This window comes from Tursiops truncatus, chromosome 15, assembly GCF_011762595.2.
Source record: "Tursiops truncatus isolate mTurTru1 chromosome 15, mTurTru1.mat.Y, whole genome shotgun sequence".
NCBI classification, from domain to species: Eukaryota; Metazoa; Chordata; class Mammalia; order Artiodactyla; family Delphinidae; genus Tursiops; species Tursiops truncatus.
The window spans coordinates 50752243-50770323 of record NC_047048.1 but is presented as its reverse complement, the minus strand read 5'-3'; the positions used below and the strand labels follow the sequence as shown (position 1 = coordinate 50770323).

Genomic DNA, 18081 nt, shown 5'->3' with positions numbered 1-18081 from the left:
CATGGTACCAAAATTGGCTTTAAATATGTATTTTCCTTCTGTATCTAAAAATAAGGCTACTGCTGGTGGCATCTACTGTGCTCCAGGTACTTTTTCATTGAATGCTCATAGTGCCTCTGCAGGGTGGGTGCTATTAGTTCTAATTTTCCTGTGAAGAAACTGAGGCTAGAAATATTGATCAACTTGTTCAAAGTCACACAAGTAGAGAGACCCCAAGGCAATTCAATTAGCTTGACCTGGCTCCCCATCCTTTTCATTTGGGAAAAAAAATAAGGGGAAACTAAGAGAAAATCATCTGGCCTTTTATTCTTGCCTTTACTTATTTCTTGTTTTCAGCAACTAGTTGTGCTTTTCTAACCTTGTCTTATGTCCTAGGAGAAGGTACTTAACAGAAGACATCACAGGGGTCAGAGATTATAAACAGTTTGTTAGCTGAATTTTCGTAGATGTTTTCAGTAAAACAGAGAATTCACAGCTCAGTGATATCTTTTCCCCCCAGATATTGTGGATGCTTTATCAGATCCAAAGAAATTTCTTTCCATTACGGAAAAGAGAGCAGACCAAATGAGAGCTATGGGCATTGAAACCGTAAGTAGCAATGGTCAATTAAAGGCAGCCGAGTTGGGGAAGTTTGGGTGTCTAACAGTGATTACAAGAGCAAGACAAAGTAATAAATTAATAGAACAAGTTCAAAAGTGGTTTTTGAAACTGAACTTATCAATTCAACAAAAGAGTTTCAAAGGTCTATGAGGACGTAGCATATTTAATAAAATGTGACCCACTTCCTCACTGTGGCTTCACTAACATCCGGGGATCCTGGCCCCATTAGAAATGAAATGGAAAACATTCATGATGCTTTTAGGAACATTTAGAATATAGGATGCTTTTGTGAGACACTGAAATACCAGCTAACCTTATTCAGTGTATTAATGAAATGGGCGTTTACTATTGTTTATTTTTTACTAGTCTTGCATCCAACCTTCAATTTCAGTGCACAGTTGTGGTGTTTACTTCTTTGTTTTTAAAACTCCCCTTACTCCTCAGTTTAGAATGGACACGGAAATGTCTCCAGTAGCTGGAAAAAAAGAAGGTATATCCTGCTTGTAAAGGAGCTACATCTGCTTTCCTAGGCTTCATCATTTGTCCCAAGCCTGAGGAAACCATGTGTTTACTCCTGCCAAGCAAAGATCTATTTAAGGAGTAGAGGCTAGGATGCAGAAGGGGAAAAGTTGATGGTACAGACTGGATTCAGTAAAAGGAAGAATGTGCAAGACATTTGAACTTGAGGTGGCATTCATTTGGGTCAGTATAAATATTTCTGTTCCAGAGTGACATTGCCGACGTGCCCAGTGACACATCAAAGAATGACAAGAAAGGGAAAGCCAACACAGCGAAAGCAAGTGTGACCCCTCAGAGCAGCTCAGAGCTCAGGCCCACCACCACGGCCGCCCTGGGAGCTGGCCTGGAGGCCAAGAAAGGTAAAGGAGAGTTGTCTGGGCTCCTTGTCTCTTCTGGCAATTTTAGAATCTTTGATGCAGGTATTTAGAATTGTTAATTTTGCCAATTTTCATGGTTCCATAAATCCCAAGAGCAGCAGGTTTTCTTGTGGGTTGAACAAACAGCTTAATTTCCCTGAGTGGTTAACAGGAAGTCAGTGTTTCATCTGCTAGATCCCCTGCACTGTAGTCATACTGCATACAATATTCGTAGATCTAGAAATGTTTACATTTGGTGTCCTTTATGGAAAAAGCATTGACAGAGTGAACTTACCGAACTCATCCCCTCTCTCCTCCAGATACTACCATAGGCATGGGCAGTGAGCTTATAAACCAACAGAATCCTGATTGTTCTGACATTCCTGCATTCCTTTATTGAGAATTTCCCCCCATCTGTAGATATTTAGCATCTGTGACTATTTATTTGTAAAATTATTGATGGGCATCTGAAGGCCAGTTCTGTGTGGTTACCTATGAATGAAACGAAAGATCATTAGAGGTGGCATTGCAAAGAATTGTGTCCCGTGTGCTGGTGTGTAGGGGGAGCAATTGTACTGATTATTTAAAGGGAACTTCCATTCTTATTGTCCAGGCCTCCATTCTGATTGGATGGTCCCCGTCCCATATGATAATTAAATATTGTAAATATTCTCCTTGACCTGAATCATTTACTAAATTCGCTCTTCTTACTTTAAGAAGAATTTCTGCTTTTCCTAATGGTTTTCTATTCAGTATATATATCTCCCATTTATATGTGAATTCAGCATCTTTGGTATAAGAAGATCAAGTTGTCTGTTTACTTAAATACACATAGTGCTGCAGTTTAAGGTAAGAAATGACAGGCTTTCCTTAACCAAAGCAGCATTGTAATTTAGCAGGAAACTAAGTGTGCACTGAGCTTTGTGAAACAAATTAGAGAATGAGACGGCACGAAAGTAGCCCCAGTTGTACTTTGCAACTTGTCTGTTTCTCCCTGGAAAGAATGTGGAACAAGGTAATGATGCAGGATTTGGGCGTTCCGTCCAGCACTGGTCGTTCTTAACATCAGCCACCCAGACAGAGATAGAGAGTGGAAAATGGAAGAGTTTTTGTTTAGTTAAAGTTCTTGTGTCATGCCCACCAGCACATAAAGACATTAGTAATTATAGTGAGTTAAGTGGCCTGCAAAAGCAGTGTGACTAGCTTTCAGAGGACAGAAGTGATCCTAGTTCTAGAAGGGACCATGTTTGTGTTTTGAACTGTTTCACTCCTGGTTCCAAATGAGATTACACAGGAAGGAGCCATTGGAAGAAAGCTCTCCCTTTCCCTCGTCCCCTCCGCAGATGCCCTGAGGAAGAGGGTCAACACACTTTCATTTTGGCCTTTTGTTCAGGGGACTTGGGAGCCTCCTCTAAGTGGCAGTACTCGGTTCTATGAGAAATGCCTTTGCACCTTCAGGGACCTCACATGGCCGGAGGGGTAAGATGGGACAGGCTTCCACCCCTCGACCAGGCAGTGTTTGTGAGCGCTGACCTCTCAGAAACAAGAGGGAGAGGGCCCCTTCCAGCTGGCGCTCAGAGGAGACTTAAGGATGATGTCCTAACTGAGCTGGGCCTTGAAATGAAGGTCTGACGTGAACAGGAAGAGAAGGTGGAGGAGCCCAGGAGGAAGCCACATAGGAAGCAGCCAGGGGTAGGAAAGGGGGCAGGGCCAGTCCTGGTCTGGAAAGGATCTGGGACCACCTGAGAATGGGAAATGACATGAGACGATTTTTTTAAGAAGATTAATACAGTCTTGGCAGAAATATTCTTTAAAAGGAAGGAATGGATGCTAAGGGCAAGTGAAGAATTAGAGTATTTGTGCCTCTACTATAACGCTTATCACCTTATATTTATATTATATATTTATTCACATTATATTTATATGACATGATAACAACCAGAGAAAGCAGTTATTGCTGACAAGACCACCCCTCTGTCATTCAGTGTGTCCCTGGAACGATGCCTAGTAAAGATCTAAAGTCTCTTCTCTTAAGAAGTAAATGGCTGATGAACGAATGAGCCATACTAATGGCCAGGAGGGCCTGAATTAGGCTGGAAGTACTCAGAGGGAAAAGAAGGATGGAAATCAATTGGTGGCTTGGATATGGGACTTAGGAGGTAACTCAGCGACTTCAAGGTCAGGTCACAGAGAGAGATGGTGCCGTTGAGTGAAGTAGAGAACTCAAGAGGAAGAAAAGCTTCGAGTAAGATGATTCTGGTCCTGGACATCATCAGGTTCAAGCTGCCAGTGGTACATCTGGGTGGAAACATGCAACAGCAGAGCTGTGGTAGGTAAAGAGGAGGTAGGAGGGAGAGAAAGAGAGAGAGTGAATGTGAGAATGCTTAGAAAGATAGCAGGAATGAAAACAAAGAAAAACAGAGAGAGATATATGTTATAAGAAGAATGAGTTTTGGAAGGTATTGTAGACAGTCCAGAGAAGTTAAGACTGCATAATTACTGTTGGATCAGGGATGCCTGGGTGATGAGAATGGAAACCAGGTTAGAAAAATTGATGATTTAAGATATAAAATGGTTGTTGTGGAGAACAGTAGCATGTTGGTAGGAACCAGTGAAGAGAAAGAGAAGGAAAATGCAAGAGAGAGGTATATAGTGAAACAGCCTCTGAGGAAGAGCTGAATCAAGAGAAAGAAAATGATCCTGCTGCATAAAGAGGGATAAAAGGTGTCCTGCATAAAAGGTGTCCTGTCTGAGCCAAGAAGAGAAGTTTCAGGGTGAAAAGGAAGCTGTCAGGGTGGAGCCCGACAGAATTTGCTGTGAACATCTGTGAAGGTGAGGTGTCCTGAAGTTCTACATGATTTCTCTTAGACACACAGCCAAATAGCAATAACTGCACCAATGATGCTTGATTTTCTCTTTAATTTTAAGGATAAAGCATTAAGGAAACTCAACTAGTTGATTTCCAAATTACGGTTTGAGAGAAAACAAGTCATTTTTAATGAGCTGCGTTGATAAAAACAAAAAATATATATACTGAACCTCCAACTAGTCAAAATCTTTGGGGCCCAAATTGTAGAAATTCACCCCTACTTTCACACCAGAAGCCTGGAGACCTACACTATCCAATATAGAAACCACTGGCCACATGTGGCTCTTTGGGCTTAAAAATCAAAACTTGAGTTCCTCAGGTACACTGGCCACATTTCAGGTGCTCAAGAGCCACGAGGAACTCATGGCCATCCACTGGGCAGCTCACAGATGGAACATATCCACTCCTGTTGGAAGTCCTATTAGACAAGCTGCTTTGGACATATAGATGAAACCAAGCATGTACCAGTTCCTGTTCTGTAGAGTGTGTTTTTTTCCTAACTAACTAAATCATTCACAGGAACTAACACTTTTATAATGTGTCTTTCTCCAAAAAAGACCAAAGGTTTATGTTTTCACAGGGTCCTGTTAATCAAGATTTCATTGAACAAACACCAAAAAAGAGTCTCATCAGACTAGGTCAAACTCTTAGTATTTGTTAGATCTCCAGAGGACCTTGCATGCCCCCCAATTCTGTGTGTTCATTTTATAGAAGAGAGAAAAGAGACCCAAAGGTAGGGAGCTCTTAGTGATGCCAGGATAGACTCCTCTGCCCTGCAGTAAAGCAGGGAATTAGCTTGTGATGTCAGACCTAAGAGATTAGAGAGTAGCCCCATGATCCCTTGACACCCCTATCACAAAATGTTATAGATCAGAAGACTGATTTCTCCCCGCCATGACTCTCCTTTTTTCTGTCCTTACCACGCTCACACTGGATGTGCACATCTTCTTAAAATGAGTACAGCTGAAAAACAAGAACCTAGAACTTGACACCTATCTTTCTTGAATATTTCATACCTAGCCTTTGGGATTCTAACGGAAATCAATTATAGTACAGAGTGCACATTCGTCTTGTTTGCCTAAGATGAAAATCTGCAGTCAAACAGAACATGTTTTGGGATTCGCCTACAAATGTGGTTGTCATGACAACACCTGGCTTAGCATCACTCCAGTAACAGGATGACTTAGTATATTAATCTAGGTCCTCATGACAGCGTCCTGTTCTACGATGGTTTGATTTCATTATTTTCATTATTTTTCTGTCTGTTAAAGGCATTTTTGGACTCAGTAGTGTATAACTTAAATGCTAAAATTAAATTCAGTTATAGAAAGCGGCTGAAAAAATGTTTTGTTCTTTGATGATGGTTACGCTGGGAATAGAGTTGGTAGTTAGTGGACTGATAGGATGAGCCTTCAAATACAAAGATAAAGGTAACTGTAATAGATGCTGCTGTGCCTGGTCTGATCTCCTCTATGGGGTTGGTGTCGCAACCCCCGGTGTCTGGGAATACTGGCTGACTGCAAATCACAGCTGCACTTTTCTCCCTAGAGTTGCCCTCAGACCATGCGAGTTCTCTTGCCTCGAAAAGGAAGATTCTGTAAAATCTCTGACACCCTTAGCTGAGTGATATGGGGTTACAAAAGCCCAGTTTCCTTACCTCAAACTAGAACAACACCAGAGGGCCGTTTATGCTAAAGAATTTTCTGTAGGATCAGACCTAGGCTGGATTTCAGCTAGAAAGACACTCAAGCTTCTTCCTCTGCCCTATCCTGCTTCTCTCCCACCCTCTAAGGGGTTTCTCCTGAGAGCCTTCCCTTGATAAATCGTGTGTACACAAATTCCCTTTTCAGGCTCTGATAGTAGGGAACCTGACCTAAAACAATAAACGTTTCAGGTAAGTGTCTAATTAATTGCTCTGTAATAAGAAACTAAGATGTTTATATCCATAACATTACATGGAAAGCTGCGTCAGCATCTTTAGATGCGATTTCAAAACTGTGAATTTGATATGATCACTTATTCTCTCTCATTTTTAATATACACAGTGACTTTTTGTTTCAGGTATTGAACTGATCCCTCAAGTGAGGATAGAAGATTTAAAGCAGATGAAGGTAAAATTACTCCGTCATTTTGCCAGCACTCTTGTGTTCTGCCTGTTGGTGAAACTGACTTATTTTTGTTTCTCACCAACTGTAATCATTGTGGTAGTACTACACAAACTTATTTGGGATCCTGTCTTTCTTCCCCCCCCCCCCCCCACAGGCTTACTTGAAGCATTTAAAGAAACAACAGAAGGAGCTCAATTCTTTAAAGAAGAAACATGCAAAGGTACAGTGTTTTGTGTGGGCAAGCAATATGTGTGTGTAGTTTTGTTTGCTTGTTTGTGTGTTTTTTCCTTTCATCTCTCTGATGAAACCTCACAGCCAAAAACACTACTTAGAAACTGATACCAGCCAACTGGGCAGAAGGACCTTCATTTTAACTGCTTAGAAATGAAATTTAAAAATAGAATCCATTTGGGATTGGTTGTCACTGATTTGTGATCTGTGTTTCTAACATTTATTTCAAAAGCATAACAAAGCTTCACCCATTTCACAATTGTTTCATAATTTGACTTTATCTAAACGAGTGGGCTGTCACCTGACTATTGAAAACCAGCGCATAGTCTTAGTCTCTGGGTACCGAAATTCCCTTAGTCACTGGCAAATAGTTTGCCATACACGGTGTGTCAGGGGAGATGCTGGCCAGCTCCAAACTTCTCACCCAAGCCACCTAGAGAAAGAGTTTGTCTCACCTTCCCCCCCATTATGTAAACTCTGCTTGCTGGCCTACTTATGGAATATAGTTGTTGTTCCTACTTACCCATAAGAAGAGGTCTTTGGACAGTGAACATGAGAAATTCTAAGTTAGCTACAAATTTAAGAGAATAGCAGGAATTCTCACGTAGGTTGAAAAACTTCACAGCACCCAGACGCCATCCTGCTTTCAAGTCTTCCCTCACCGGGAAAAGAGACAAACGTGATATCTTTTTCCTTCCTAAGATGTATCACAACAGCTGCTGCTGCTGGAAGGGTAAATATGTCCTCTTCCATTACGGGTAAGGAGAGCAAGAGAAATTTTAATTTCTTAACTTGAAAGGACTTCTGAATTCTTTTAAGCTCATGTTGCCATCCCACTTCTTTATACCCTGACCCCAGCCTCAAACCAAGGCACAGCCTGCAGAGCTGGACTTGAGTGATGAACCTCTGAGTCACTTCAAATACGAAGATGCAAAGAGTGCAGCCTGGAACTCTGTCATCTCTTTAATGGTTTGTGCTCCTTTGAGAAATTTGGCCTAATCTTGGCCTAGTAACAGTCCCTGTATTATTGGCTTCATGGATTTGCTGATATAGCGGTCACTTCAAAGACTGCTCAAATTTCAATTCTATTCAGTGGAATTCCTTTCATTGCCCACGTGGGAAACCCGCCACAGATGTTTATAAGTGTGGAGACAGAGCTCAAGTAGGGATTTCCATTTTATTGGTCATTGGCAGCAAGCTGGAATATGGAAAGGGAACAGAAAAGGGAGAGAAAAGGAAATGCAAATGCACTTTCAATGACTTTGGTTATTAGGAATGGAGTTGGTAACCATATGGCAAGGCGTCATCCACCAGATTTTCCTTCTGTTTAAGTTGGATCTCTGTTATTGAGGCAGGCATCTCAATGGCCTTTGGACTGATTGGAAATTTAAACATTTTGCCTGAGTCTCATTTAATATTTCCTTGAGGCATGACCAGGAAATATACCATGTCTGATAATAATAAGAATAATATACCATCTAGGATTTTTGTATGTGAAGTATTTTCCAGATGCTGTGCTCAGCACTTTATATTTATTACCTCATCTTATACTCTCTACCCTATAAGATAAATTCTAAGTCCCCATTGTGCACATGTGGAAGTTAAGATCAGGGAGGTGAAGCCATGTAACTAATGCCCCAGCATTAGAGGGTAGTAGAGCCAGTATTTGAACCCAAATTGTCTTGAGTCTGGAACCCATACTCTTATTGCATTATTCTGTGAAGGATATTGGATGCTTCAGTAAGTAAACAAGTTCCCACATTGCGTCAAAGGCAGTGGCAGCACGTGGGACAGTATGTAAATCTCCATCTAGTTTGGACAGTGTCAATATACTGGTTACCCGGACAGCTGCTGAGGAAGGTTGCTCCTTGGTTCTTTAGAACTTAACCTATATAACACTGAGCAGAATTGTCTGCTGGTTCCCTATCTAAAGCTTCGAGTTCAGACTGTCTCAGTTCTATTAACAGGCCTATCTGCTTAATCGGAAAAGTGGCAAAGATGGTGTCTTAGTCAGTTTGGGCTGCTATGACAGATTACCATAGACCAGGTGGCTTAAACAACAGTTTCTTTCTTACAGTACTGGAGGCTGGAAGTCCAAGGTCAGGGTGCACCAGATTCAGTGTCTGATGAGGGGCCCCTTCCTGGTTTACAGACAGCCTCCTTCTTACTGCTCCTTACATGGTGTGGAGAGCTTTCATCTCTTTCCTGTATTTTCTTATAAGGGCACTAATCCCATTCATGAAAGCTCCACCCTCATGACCTCACCACTTCTCAAAGGCAGCCCCTCCAAACACACTGGGGATTAGGGCTTCCACATATGAATTCAGAGTGGGGAGGGATACAAATATTCAGTCAATAGCAAGTGAAAAATTATTTTTGCATGAGAGAATTTAGAGGTAGCTTTGATAGCTCTTCCCCTCTGATGGCACTGAACTTTATTCCTTCCATTTTCTTCACACTTATTGGTGAGGAAATATTAGTATTTGGTAACAAATAAATCCTATATGGCAGAATAGAATCCAAGTTGCCTTCATTTGCAGAAACAACTTCAAGCTTCTTGGAGCCCCACATTCTAATAGAACCAAAACTTAAAAGGAGATTTTAAATCTCCCTAAATCCTACCATCTAAATTTGTGTGGACTTTCGTAACAGCTTTAGTGTACATTTTTTTGGAGGAAGCTTTCAAAATGCCTTCAGTCAAGTAACAGAGCCAAATTGCACAGTAAAATATACAGTGCTTGCCTGTTGCTTTTCAGAATGCTTTTTGAAAGCATTTCTTAGCAGGCAAATGCATTTCATGGCTTGTTTTCCATATCCTCATGTACTTCAGAAGTTAAAGTAACAAATGTATGATTATAAGCTTATGATGAATTCCTTCTCCCACATTAAATACACAGGGGGCCCACTTTTCTATTCAACCTGCTTTGGCAGTATAATTTATGAACTCTGAATTCCATAATCTTTTAATATAGAACTACCACTACTAATAAGGCTGACATTTATTTAATGTCACTTTTGTGTTACACATTGTATATACATTCTTAAATTCTCACAATATCCCTGAAACCCAAATGGTACTATCCACATTTTAGACATGAATAAAATGAAATTCAGAGAAGTGACTAGAGCAATATAACTCATTCATGCTGGTTATAATTAAAGTACTTTTCATCTATTTGAACTGTCCAAAGGCTTTGCAAATAATTATTTTCAAACAGTTAGACCTTTCTCTCTATAAAGTTTCTGTAACTTTTCAGTCTATAGTACTTCCCTAATCCTTTCCACTGTCTCATCTGAGCCAACTTTTAAGATTAAGGGTATATTGGAATATTTACTTGCCCAATATATACTGAGGTCTACTCAACTAATGCACTTGTCTTTAAAGCTGAAAAAAAGAAACACTGGTGAAGGAGGTGAGAGGATGTGGTGAATCTATTACCACCGGACCCACTTAGTGCCTGATCCCATTTGATCTTATTTATCCTAACACTAGTTTTTCTATCTGTCAATACTTTTCAAAAGGTAAAACTAGCTAATATATACATAAGCATTTATTATTTGGTATTCTTATAACAATTATATAAAGGAGTATTATAATTATATTAACTTGTATCAGTTAGCTTTTGCTGAGTAACAAACTATCCCCAAATGTAGTGACTAAAAACAGCCACTGTTTATTTAGCCCACAATTTTGTAGCTCAGCTGGATGATGTTCCTGGTCTCATCTGGGTTCACTTGTACATCTGCTGTCACTACCAGTTTGGCAGATGGTGGGCAGATGTGGGGGGCTGGCTGACTTTGGAAGGCCTCTGCTTTCTGTGATCTCTCATCTTCAGCAGTAGTCCAGGCTTGTTCACATGGTAGGGGTCCCAAGAGACCAAGCCTCAGCTCAGAACTGGCACAGCATCACTTCCATCTCCATCTCTTGGCTACAGCAGGTCACAAGGCTGTCCCAGGTTCAAGGGATGAGGACTCTACTTCTTGGCAGGAGGAACCACAAAGTCAGGTTGCGAAGGGGATTGGATACAGAAAGAGAAATCATTGTGGCCCTTTTTGCAAACAGTCTACCAACCATTTGCCAGATGAGATAATTTACACTTAAAAGAAACACAGCTTGACTAAATCACCTAGCTTTTAAATGGTGGAGCCAAGCTTTGGACCAAATTCTATCGGACTCCAGAACTCAAGCTCTTCATCACTGTATTGGGTTGCCTCTGAGTTTTCCCACATTAGTTTTTATTTCCACACATCTTGATGGTCTTAGTGAAAGGTTTTTAAGAGCAGTCATGAGTCTACAGGGCACAGATATCTTGGCATCCTTTGGGACTGCTTTTTCAACACATGATCCTTGGGCCAAGAACTGGAGGCTTCATAGAACTGCATATTCTTGTGCCCACTGGAGACTTTGTTATCATCTCCAAGGAGAAATCTAGGAAATATATTTTAAATAAGCTCCTCTCCTATGCACACTAAATTTTGAAAACTGTTTCTTTAGGAATATTATTTAGCACTCTTTACTGTTCCTCAGTGAAAACCCCACTAAAGGCCTGTAAGATACAGAACAGGGCTCCCTGAAAAATGGGTTTTGCCCTGTTGTCAAGCAATAGTAAGGATTAACTACCCCAGCCTTTCTGTGAAACAATATTTATATAACCCTTTCTAACAGTTACAGTGCTACCTAACTATGGCCACTAATTCAGTCTTTTTCTGAAACACCATGTAGGCAAAAAAAAAGCAATAACAAAAACTGAATGCATCCCTTGGACCACCAGTTTGCAGCATCATCACTAGATGAGTCAAATAAAATGCCTGAGAATCTGACTAAAATTTGGCATTTCAGTAAAGCCGCTAATGGAAAATATGCTCTTTGCTATGCAAGCAGTTTTGCTGATAATAAACACCAAGACTACTGTTAAACTCATCAAATGTAATTCGTGGTAAGAAGTCAGTAACAGACCTACAACTCTGTCGTGAAGTAGAAATGGGCAGAGACACAGCAACCACCCACAAAGGCAGCTTATTGGTAATCTCAGAGGTGCGTGCTGAGCAAACGCGATTTACTCAGATGTTTCAGTATCATCTGTGGCATGAGAATTTATGCCCAGAGTCACATCAGCCACAAGAATGAATTGCAGCAGCAGTTTTTCCCAGAAGAAGCTGAATTTACTCTTACTGTTTTTTTTTTTTCCACTGAGCAAATAGATATACCGTAGCTTTTGAGGTTACTATTGATTTTTTTTTCCTTTAGGAGTTGATGGTGGTAGACAGTTCTTTTTTTTGTTGTTGTTGGAGTATAGTTGATTTACAATGTTGTGTTAGTTTCAGGTGTACAGCAAAGTGAATCAATTATACATATACATATATAGAGCAGGTACTCTTAACTTTGATAGAAACATATACAAATCCTGTTAAAAGCCATACATTAATTTCCCCAAAATGTTCCAATTAAGATAGACTTTTAAGTCAACATATTTAATTTTGGTACTCTTGACCTGAAAGAATGAAAAAGGACTTATCTCTTCCATAGGGTCTCATGACTCAGTTAAGGACCAAAAGAATAAAATCAATGATAGTTTTTTTTTTTTGTTTTTTGTTTTTAGTATAAATAGGCTTAGAGATAATTTCCTGGCTCCTCTAGTTTGTACAACAGGAAGCTGAAGCTTGAGCCCACCGCCACGCCCAGCACGTGATGATCAGTAATTAGGTCCCCATTTCTTTGTGAAAGGGGAAGTGTTGTCTGGGAACCAGATTATCCCAAAACTTCAATACCTGCTACCTACCACGCAGGGATAGTTTTGAGCACAGAGAGAAACACAAGAGATAATTTTTCAAGGTGAGCTTTCTTGTTATGTGTATTCTTGTAATCATTTTAATTCAATATGCTTCTAATTTTTAAAAACTCTATATACATTAGGTGACTTGCAGCTCATAACCATGAATTAGGTTGGGCAAACAAGGTCCTGTTCAGTTTTCTAATAAAGAAATTGAAGCCTGGAAAGATTTATGTTTGTTACACAAGGCCACTAGGATGAGCTGGGACCAGAATCCAAGTCCTCTTACTGCTTTTCCATGCTAATTTTTTTAATTCATGCAACAAATATTTACTGAATCTACTTTGTACCAAGCATTGGGCCGTGTAGTGGTGAAAAAAAGAGGTTTTCCCTGCCCTTGTAGAGCATATCTTATATACTTGAAGCCATCATGAATGCCTTTATGGTACAAACACCCTCATTCCTCATATCTTAATTGGGTTAATTAAGGTTCACCAGAATACTTCCTTAAGCAATAGTCTATGTCAGCTTACTTCCAATCCTCAGAGCCTCTTTTTTTTTCCTTTTCTTGTGCTGCACTAGAATATTTAAAGAAACAATCTTCTCCACCCTCCTTTCAATGATATTTGCAAGAGACATAGGAATGTGGCACCTCTGAAATGTTTTATTCTAGACTTGCATAGAGCCCCTTATTTGCCCAGGAAAATTAATGCATGTGCCAGACAGGCATGATGATTACTAAATCTTAGAAGGAAGGCTAGTAGTAGGGTGATTTAGTGGGTTTTTTTCCCCATGACAAAGCAAGAGTAGCTAAATCCATTTAAATAAGGATACATCAACGTGTCAATCTATTCCTGTGGCAGTAGGTTAAGCTTGGAGGAAAAGTTTATTGATTTAACTTCTCAGGCTATTCTCCCTTCTCCCAGGTCACTCTCTGCATGTTTTCATGAGTACTGAATAATATAAGTAGGTTTGTATGTAATTGTATTTCGAATAAGGTATAACAGGCATTTGAAATATGATTTCTCTTATATTTAATCCTAACAACCCTATGAAGTAGGCAACAATCTCCCAATTATAAAGATTGAAGAAGGTATCACTCTCCCAATTATAAAGATGAACAGACTGAGAGGGTAAGTGGCTTGTCCTAAGACCTGAGACTGTCCATGTCCTTAACCCAATGCAGAACCCCTAGTTTATAACACAAAAGGGCACAGATATTGGTAACAAGACTGGATTTATGAGGTGTTCCAGGTTACCACAAATTAAGCAGGACATTGTTACCTATAATTCCCTAACCCCAAATCCAGAGGAAGGTAACATCACCTCGGAGCACTCATTGTCCCTGTTATCAGGTCCTATTCCTAGAACCTTCCTGCCTAGCACCACCTTCCTCCATGCCTTCTCCCAGAGGCATTTATTCACTGGACAGGAATGCTGAGACCATATGCACCAATGCATTTCTGAAGAATTTATATATAAATGAACTGTAAATCAAGTCCTGTGTTAACCTGCTAACAGTATTGGGAAATTAAGAAAATCTTGGGAAAGTTCAAAATCCCTCCCCCATTTATATTTTATGAAATCTTTTAAGATATCCATGAATTAGGTTAAAGGTGAGCCTACCTTAGGAAGAAAATTAATTTTAAATAATTAAGTCACTCACTTTTGTTACTCACTTAAAAAAATAAGCAAAAGGAAACATGACCATGAGGGTAGTTATATAACCTGAGCAAAGTCTATCTATTCCAGACTTTAGTATCATCTCATTTCTCTAAGTTTCTCAAGAGTAAGACTAGGATATAACATCAAGCATCATCTTAGAGTGGATATTACTGATTGAACTGTTTTCCTCTATGATTAGGGGCTGATCAGCTAAAGAAATCTGATTTCAGTTAAGTCCCTGGCTGTGACCAAATTATCAGGAAGAAATAATGTTTATAAAGAAATACTTATTTTCAAAGCATTGCAGCCCCATTTTCAGTGATTGAAGGAAGCATGTGGAGAAATATTTTAACTATCTGTAAAGCTGAAGGCCAGGGTTCCTCAACATTCTGTCATCCTTGTGAGTGCATCTAGATTAGGAAGCTGGCAAAAATATCAATTGATGGGGATTCAAAATGAGCTGATATTGACAACCACAGTGGAGGTTCTCACTGTGTAATGATGGTATTCAAGACCTTCCAAAAAGTGTCCGGTGTTTAGAAGCCATGCCACATAATGAATAGTTATATTCAGCATGTAAAAGAGAATAAATATGGTAGCTGAACTTGGGTTTTTGGGACTAGGTTGTAGAAGGGGCAGTGGACTCATTAGATGACTCAGCAAAACAAAGATTGATGGGTGGCAGTTCTATGGAGACATCTATGTGCAGAAGAAAGAACTTTGGGATGATTGGTGTTGCCCAGCAGTGGGCAGGGCTGCCTTTTGAGGTGGGCATGTTCAATGGACTGAGACTGGAAACCCACTTGTTGGAGAGACCTTATGGGAATACAAGAAACTCTTGGGTCGGGTGGGAGATTGGAAGTCTTTCCAGCTCCCAGACTCAGTTACTCCTTGATTTTCAAACCAAGACTCTGAAAGAGCTGTTGAAAATTATGCCAGCCCAACATGGGATAAAGTTTATCAGTTACACTACAGGTCTAACTCGTCACTACAAATTCTTCTCGTTCAGGAGCACAGCACCATGCAGAAGCTACATTGCACACAAGTTGACAAAATTGTGGCGCAGTATGACAAGGAGAAGTCAACTCATGAGAAAATCCTAGAGAAGGCAATGAAGAAGAAGGGGTAAATGCTGTTTATGTCCTTCTGGAGGCTGTTTGCCTTTTTATGTTTTGTCTTTTCCCACAGTTCAACTGCCTGTTTAGGCCAAGGAAGAACTTAGTCTTAACTGTGTTTTCATCATTAACAATGATTCCTGGAAAATAAGCGACTCACTCAGCTGAAGGGAGTGACTGAAGTGGAAAAGAGGAGCTTTATTCAAGTTCTGCAGCTGTTGGTTAATGAAGTAATAACTGTGTCTTTCCTGGTACCTTTAAGGTGAATGGGGGTCGAGGGGGAGAAGGAAGGACAAATTACAGTTGGAAAAATTCCAGAAATCATTTTGCATTGCTAGGTAATAAATAATAAGGTTGATACACTCAAGGAAAAAAATGCAATTTTGATGTTTAATATTACAAGAATCCTTAGCTTATGCCAACAGATGAAACTGTTGAATAAAACCTATCACTGCATTTACCTTGAAAGATTTTATCTATTGATAGAATTAAGCTGGGGGAATGTTTCTGTGATGCTGCAAGCTCACTGAATAACAGAGCAGGAGGGAAACACACTCAGTGCCAGCCATGGAGAAGTGATAAGTTGAATGTTTAGAATGTGCCTCTCAGAGACACTCTCTATTAATAATATGATGAAGCACTCTGACTTAGGCCATAATAAATCAGAGCATATATGCTGAAGGCAGAAACTCAGGGCCTATTCTGGTTTCAGCAATGATATGGATATTCCAAAAGGAAAAATTAATCACTGAAATAAGCAGTAATAGTTGCTGGGCAATTGCCTAGTATATATTTCCTACTCACAATAGAGTAAGAAGCAAAAATTACCCTGCATTGCCAAGAAATGCTATTTTTCTCCCTTGTTGGCATGTGTCAAAGACAAAAATCTGGCTTTACAACCAAAGTGGAAGAATTGAAAACTCGCTTCAAGGCTGAGGTCCTATTTTTCAGTTCTCATCCTAAATAGTGTATTATTGAATAAATAAAAAATAGCTTGAAGAAAAGCAGGAACCAAAATGGAAACTCTGACAACAAACCTTTAACAATGAAATAATTGTTAGGTCTGAAATGTCTCTTTGTGTAGTGGTTGAATTGAGTAATCACGATACAGATATTTTGTAAGGTGTGCATCTATTACTGGAAGAACCGAGGCTGCCCAGTGAGCCATGGCGTCTTATGTTTGATGAACAAATTGTCTTCATTGGAAGGCTTTGGAGCAAAGGTTCCTGGGAGAGGAAAGATATCTAATGCCTGGCATGCATTTGTGGTTTTCCATTTTCAGGGGAAGTAATTGTCTCGAAATGAAGAAAGAAACAGAAATTAAAATTCAGACGCTGACATCAGATCACAAATCTAAGGTAAGAAAATACCTATTTTTACAGCAGCAACTGCGGAAGATACTGTGTAATTTTTTAGAAGCTGCACCCAGTTTAAATTAGAAATAACAGTAGCCTGGGGCTGGTCTGGGCTCACTGGCTTGGAGAAGAGCCATTTCATGGAACACCTTTTCCTTAATTTGTAAACATATGCTCACAATATCTATGTTGTCTGCCTCAGAGGCATCAAGGGAAACAACTAAAAGGAAATAGTGTATAAAATACAGAATATGATTCCCTATAGAAGTAACATTGATCATAGGACAGAAAACCACCCATCTTGAGGGTTCAGTAGCTCTTTGATACTTATTCTGTCCTAACTTTGCTGTGGAAGTTTGGGATGGGAAAAAATCCAGAGCTGAGATTCTAGGAGATGAGCCTAATTACTTGGATTCCCCCAAAGACTCAAGAAAATAGTTTAGGGGACATTAATTAAGATTATGGACATTTTGGAGAGCTGAGCACCAAGGTGCCATCAAGAACATAAATAATTATAATAATTATAAAAGAAAAGAAACTGTGAAAGAAAGTTTCCAACTGTAGCTTTTGGTCAAACCAGCCAGCCTCCGTATGTCTACATGCAGCTCTGTCATCCAGCCAGCGACCCTGCCACACACCTGGGCCAACCAGGCATCCAAGCCGAAGTTCTCTTTGGTGCTGTGTATTTTGTGTCCACTCTGCTATGCAGTCTATAGAGGCAGTAAGCTGTGTATCTTTAAGAGTTGTTCCCCACTCTCTCTTTCTCTCTTCTTAACTGGAATATGTGAGAATTAACAACTATGCAACATGCCATGATTTTTAAATGCTTTGCATAAATAGGAAAGCAGAAACGTTGGCCACCGTATCAATTTGCTTTTGCTGCGTGAAACACCATGCCGAAATTTAGTGGCGTAAGACAGCTACCGTGCATTAGCTCACAGTTCAGTGGGTTAGAATTTGGGCTATACTCCACTGGACAGTTCTACTGATTTTGGCTGGGCTCATGTGTGTGTCAACAGTCAGCTGGGATTGATAGCCTCACTCAGCTCTCTGGTGGGTAGCTGACTGCTGGTTGTTTTTTTCCTACATGACCTCTCATCCTCCAGCAGGCTAGCACAGGCTTTACCACAGGTTAGCCTCAGGGTTCCAGGCATAGAAAAAGGATAAGTACTTTCCAAGCTTCTGCTTGTATCACATTTGCTACTGTCTTGTGGCTAAAGTAAGTCACAGGTCAGCCAGATTCAAGGAGGTGGAGAAAGAGAATCTAGCTATTGATGAGCTGTAAAACCACAGTGTGAAGAGCATGGATACTCTTTGCAGGAGAAGACTTTCTACCCCAGCATCTGTTCAAATGACACAATAAGTCATGATCCAGGAATAAGAGAACACAGCTCTCTATTCAGATCTGTGGCCTTGTGGAAGTGAACCTGGAAAAATATAAGGTGATGAAGAGAATTCTGATAGAATTGGTAAAGGAGCCCAAAGCCCAGAC

General features: G+C 40.1%; 1 protein-coding gene across 14 annotated transcripts in view; it reads left to right on the top strand.

Annotated features, from left to right (window-relative positions):
• The window catches only part of PLCB4 (phospholipase C beta 4), a 422343-nt gene that overhangs the window by 388585 nt on the left and 15677 nt on the right, over nt 1-18081 (top strand). For 12 of the 14 annotated variants that reach the window (XM_073792668.1, XM_073792669.1, XM_073792671.1 and 9 more), the window contains 6 exons: nt 500-588; nt 1328-1478; nt 6406-6455; nt 6607-6672; nt 15129-15244; nt 16517-16592. In XM_073792668.1, the coding sequence (XP_073648769.1) occupies nt 500-588; nt 1328-1478; nt 6406-6455; nt 6607-6672; nt 15129-15244; nt 16517-16592 (548 nt within the window). Of the gene's footprint in view, nt 1-499; nt 589-1327; nt 1479-6405; nt 6456-6606; nt 6673-7385; nt 7461-7541; nt 7653-15128; nt 15245-16516; nt 16593-18081 lie in introns of those variants that run through there. The other 2 variants (XR_012326219.1, XM_073792677.1) reach the window with 2 other exon arrangements.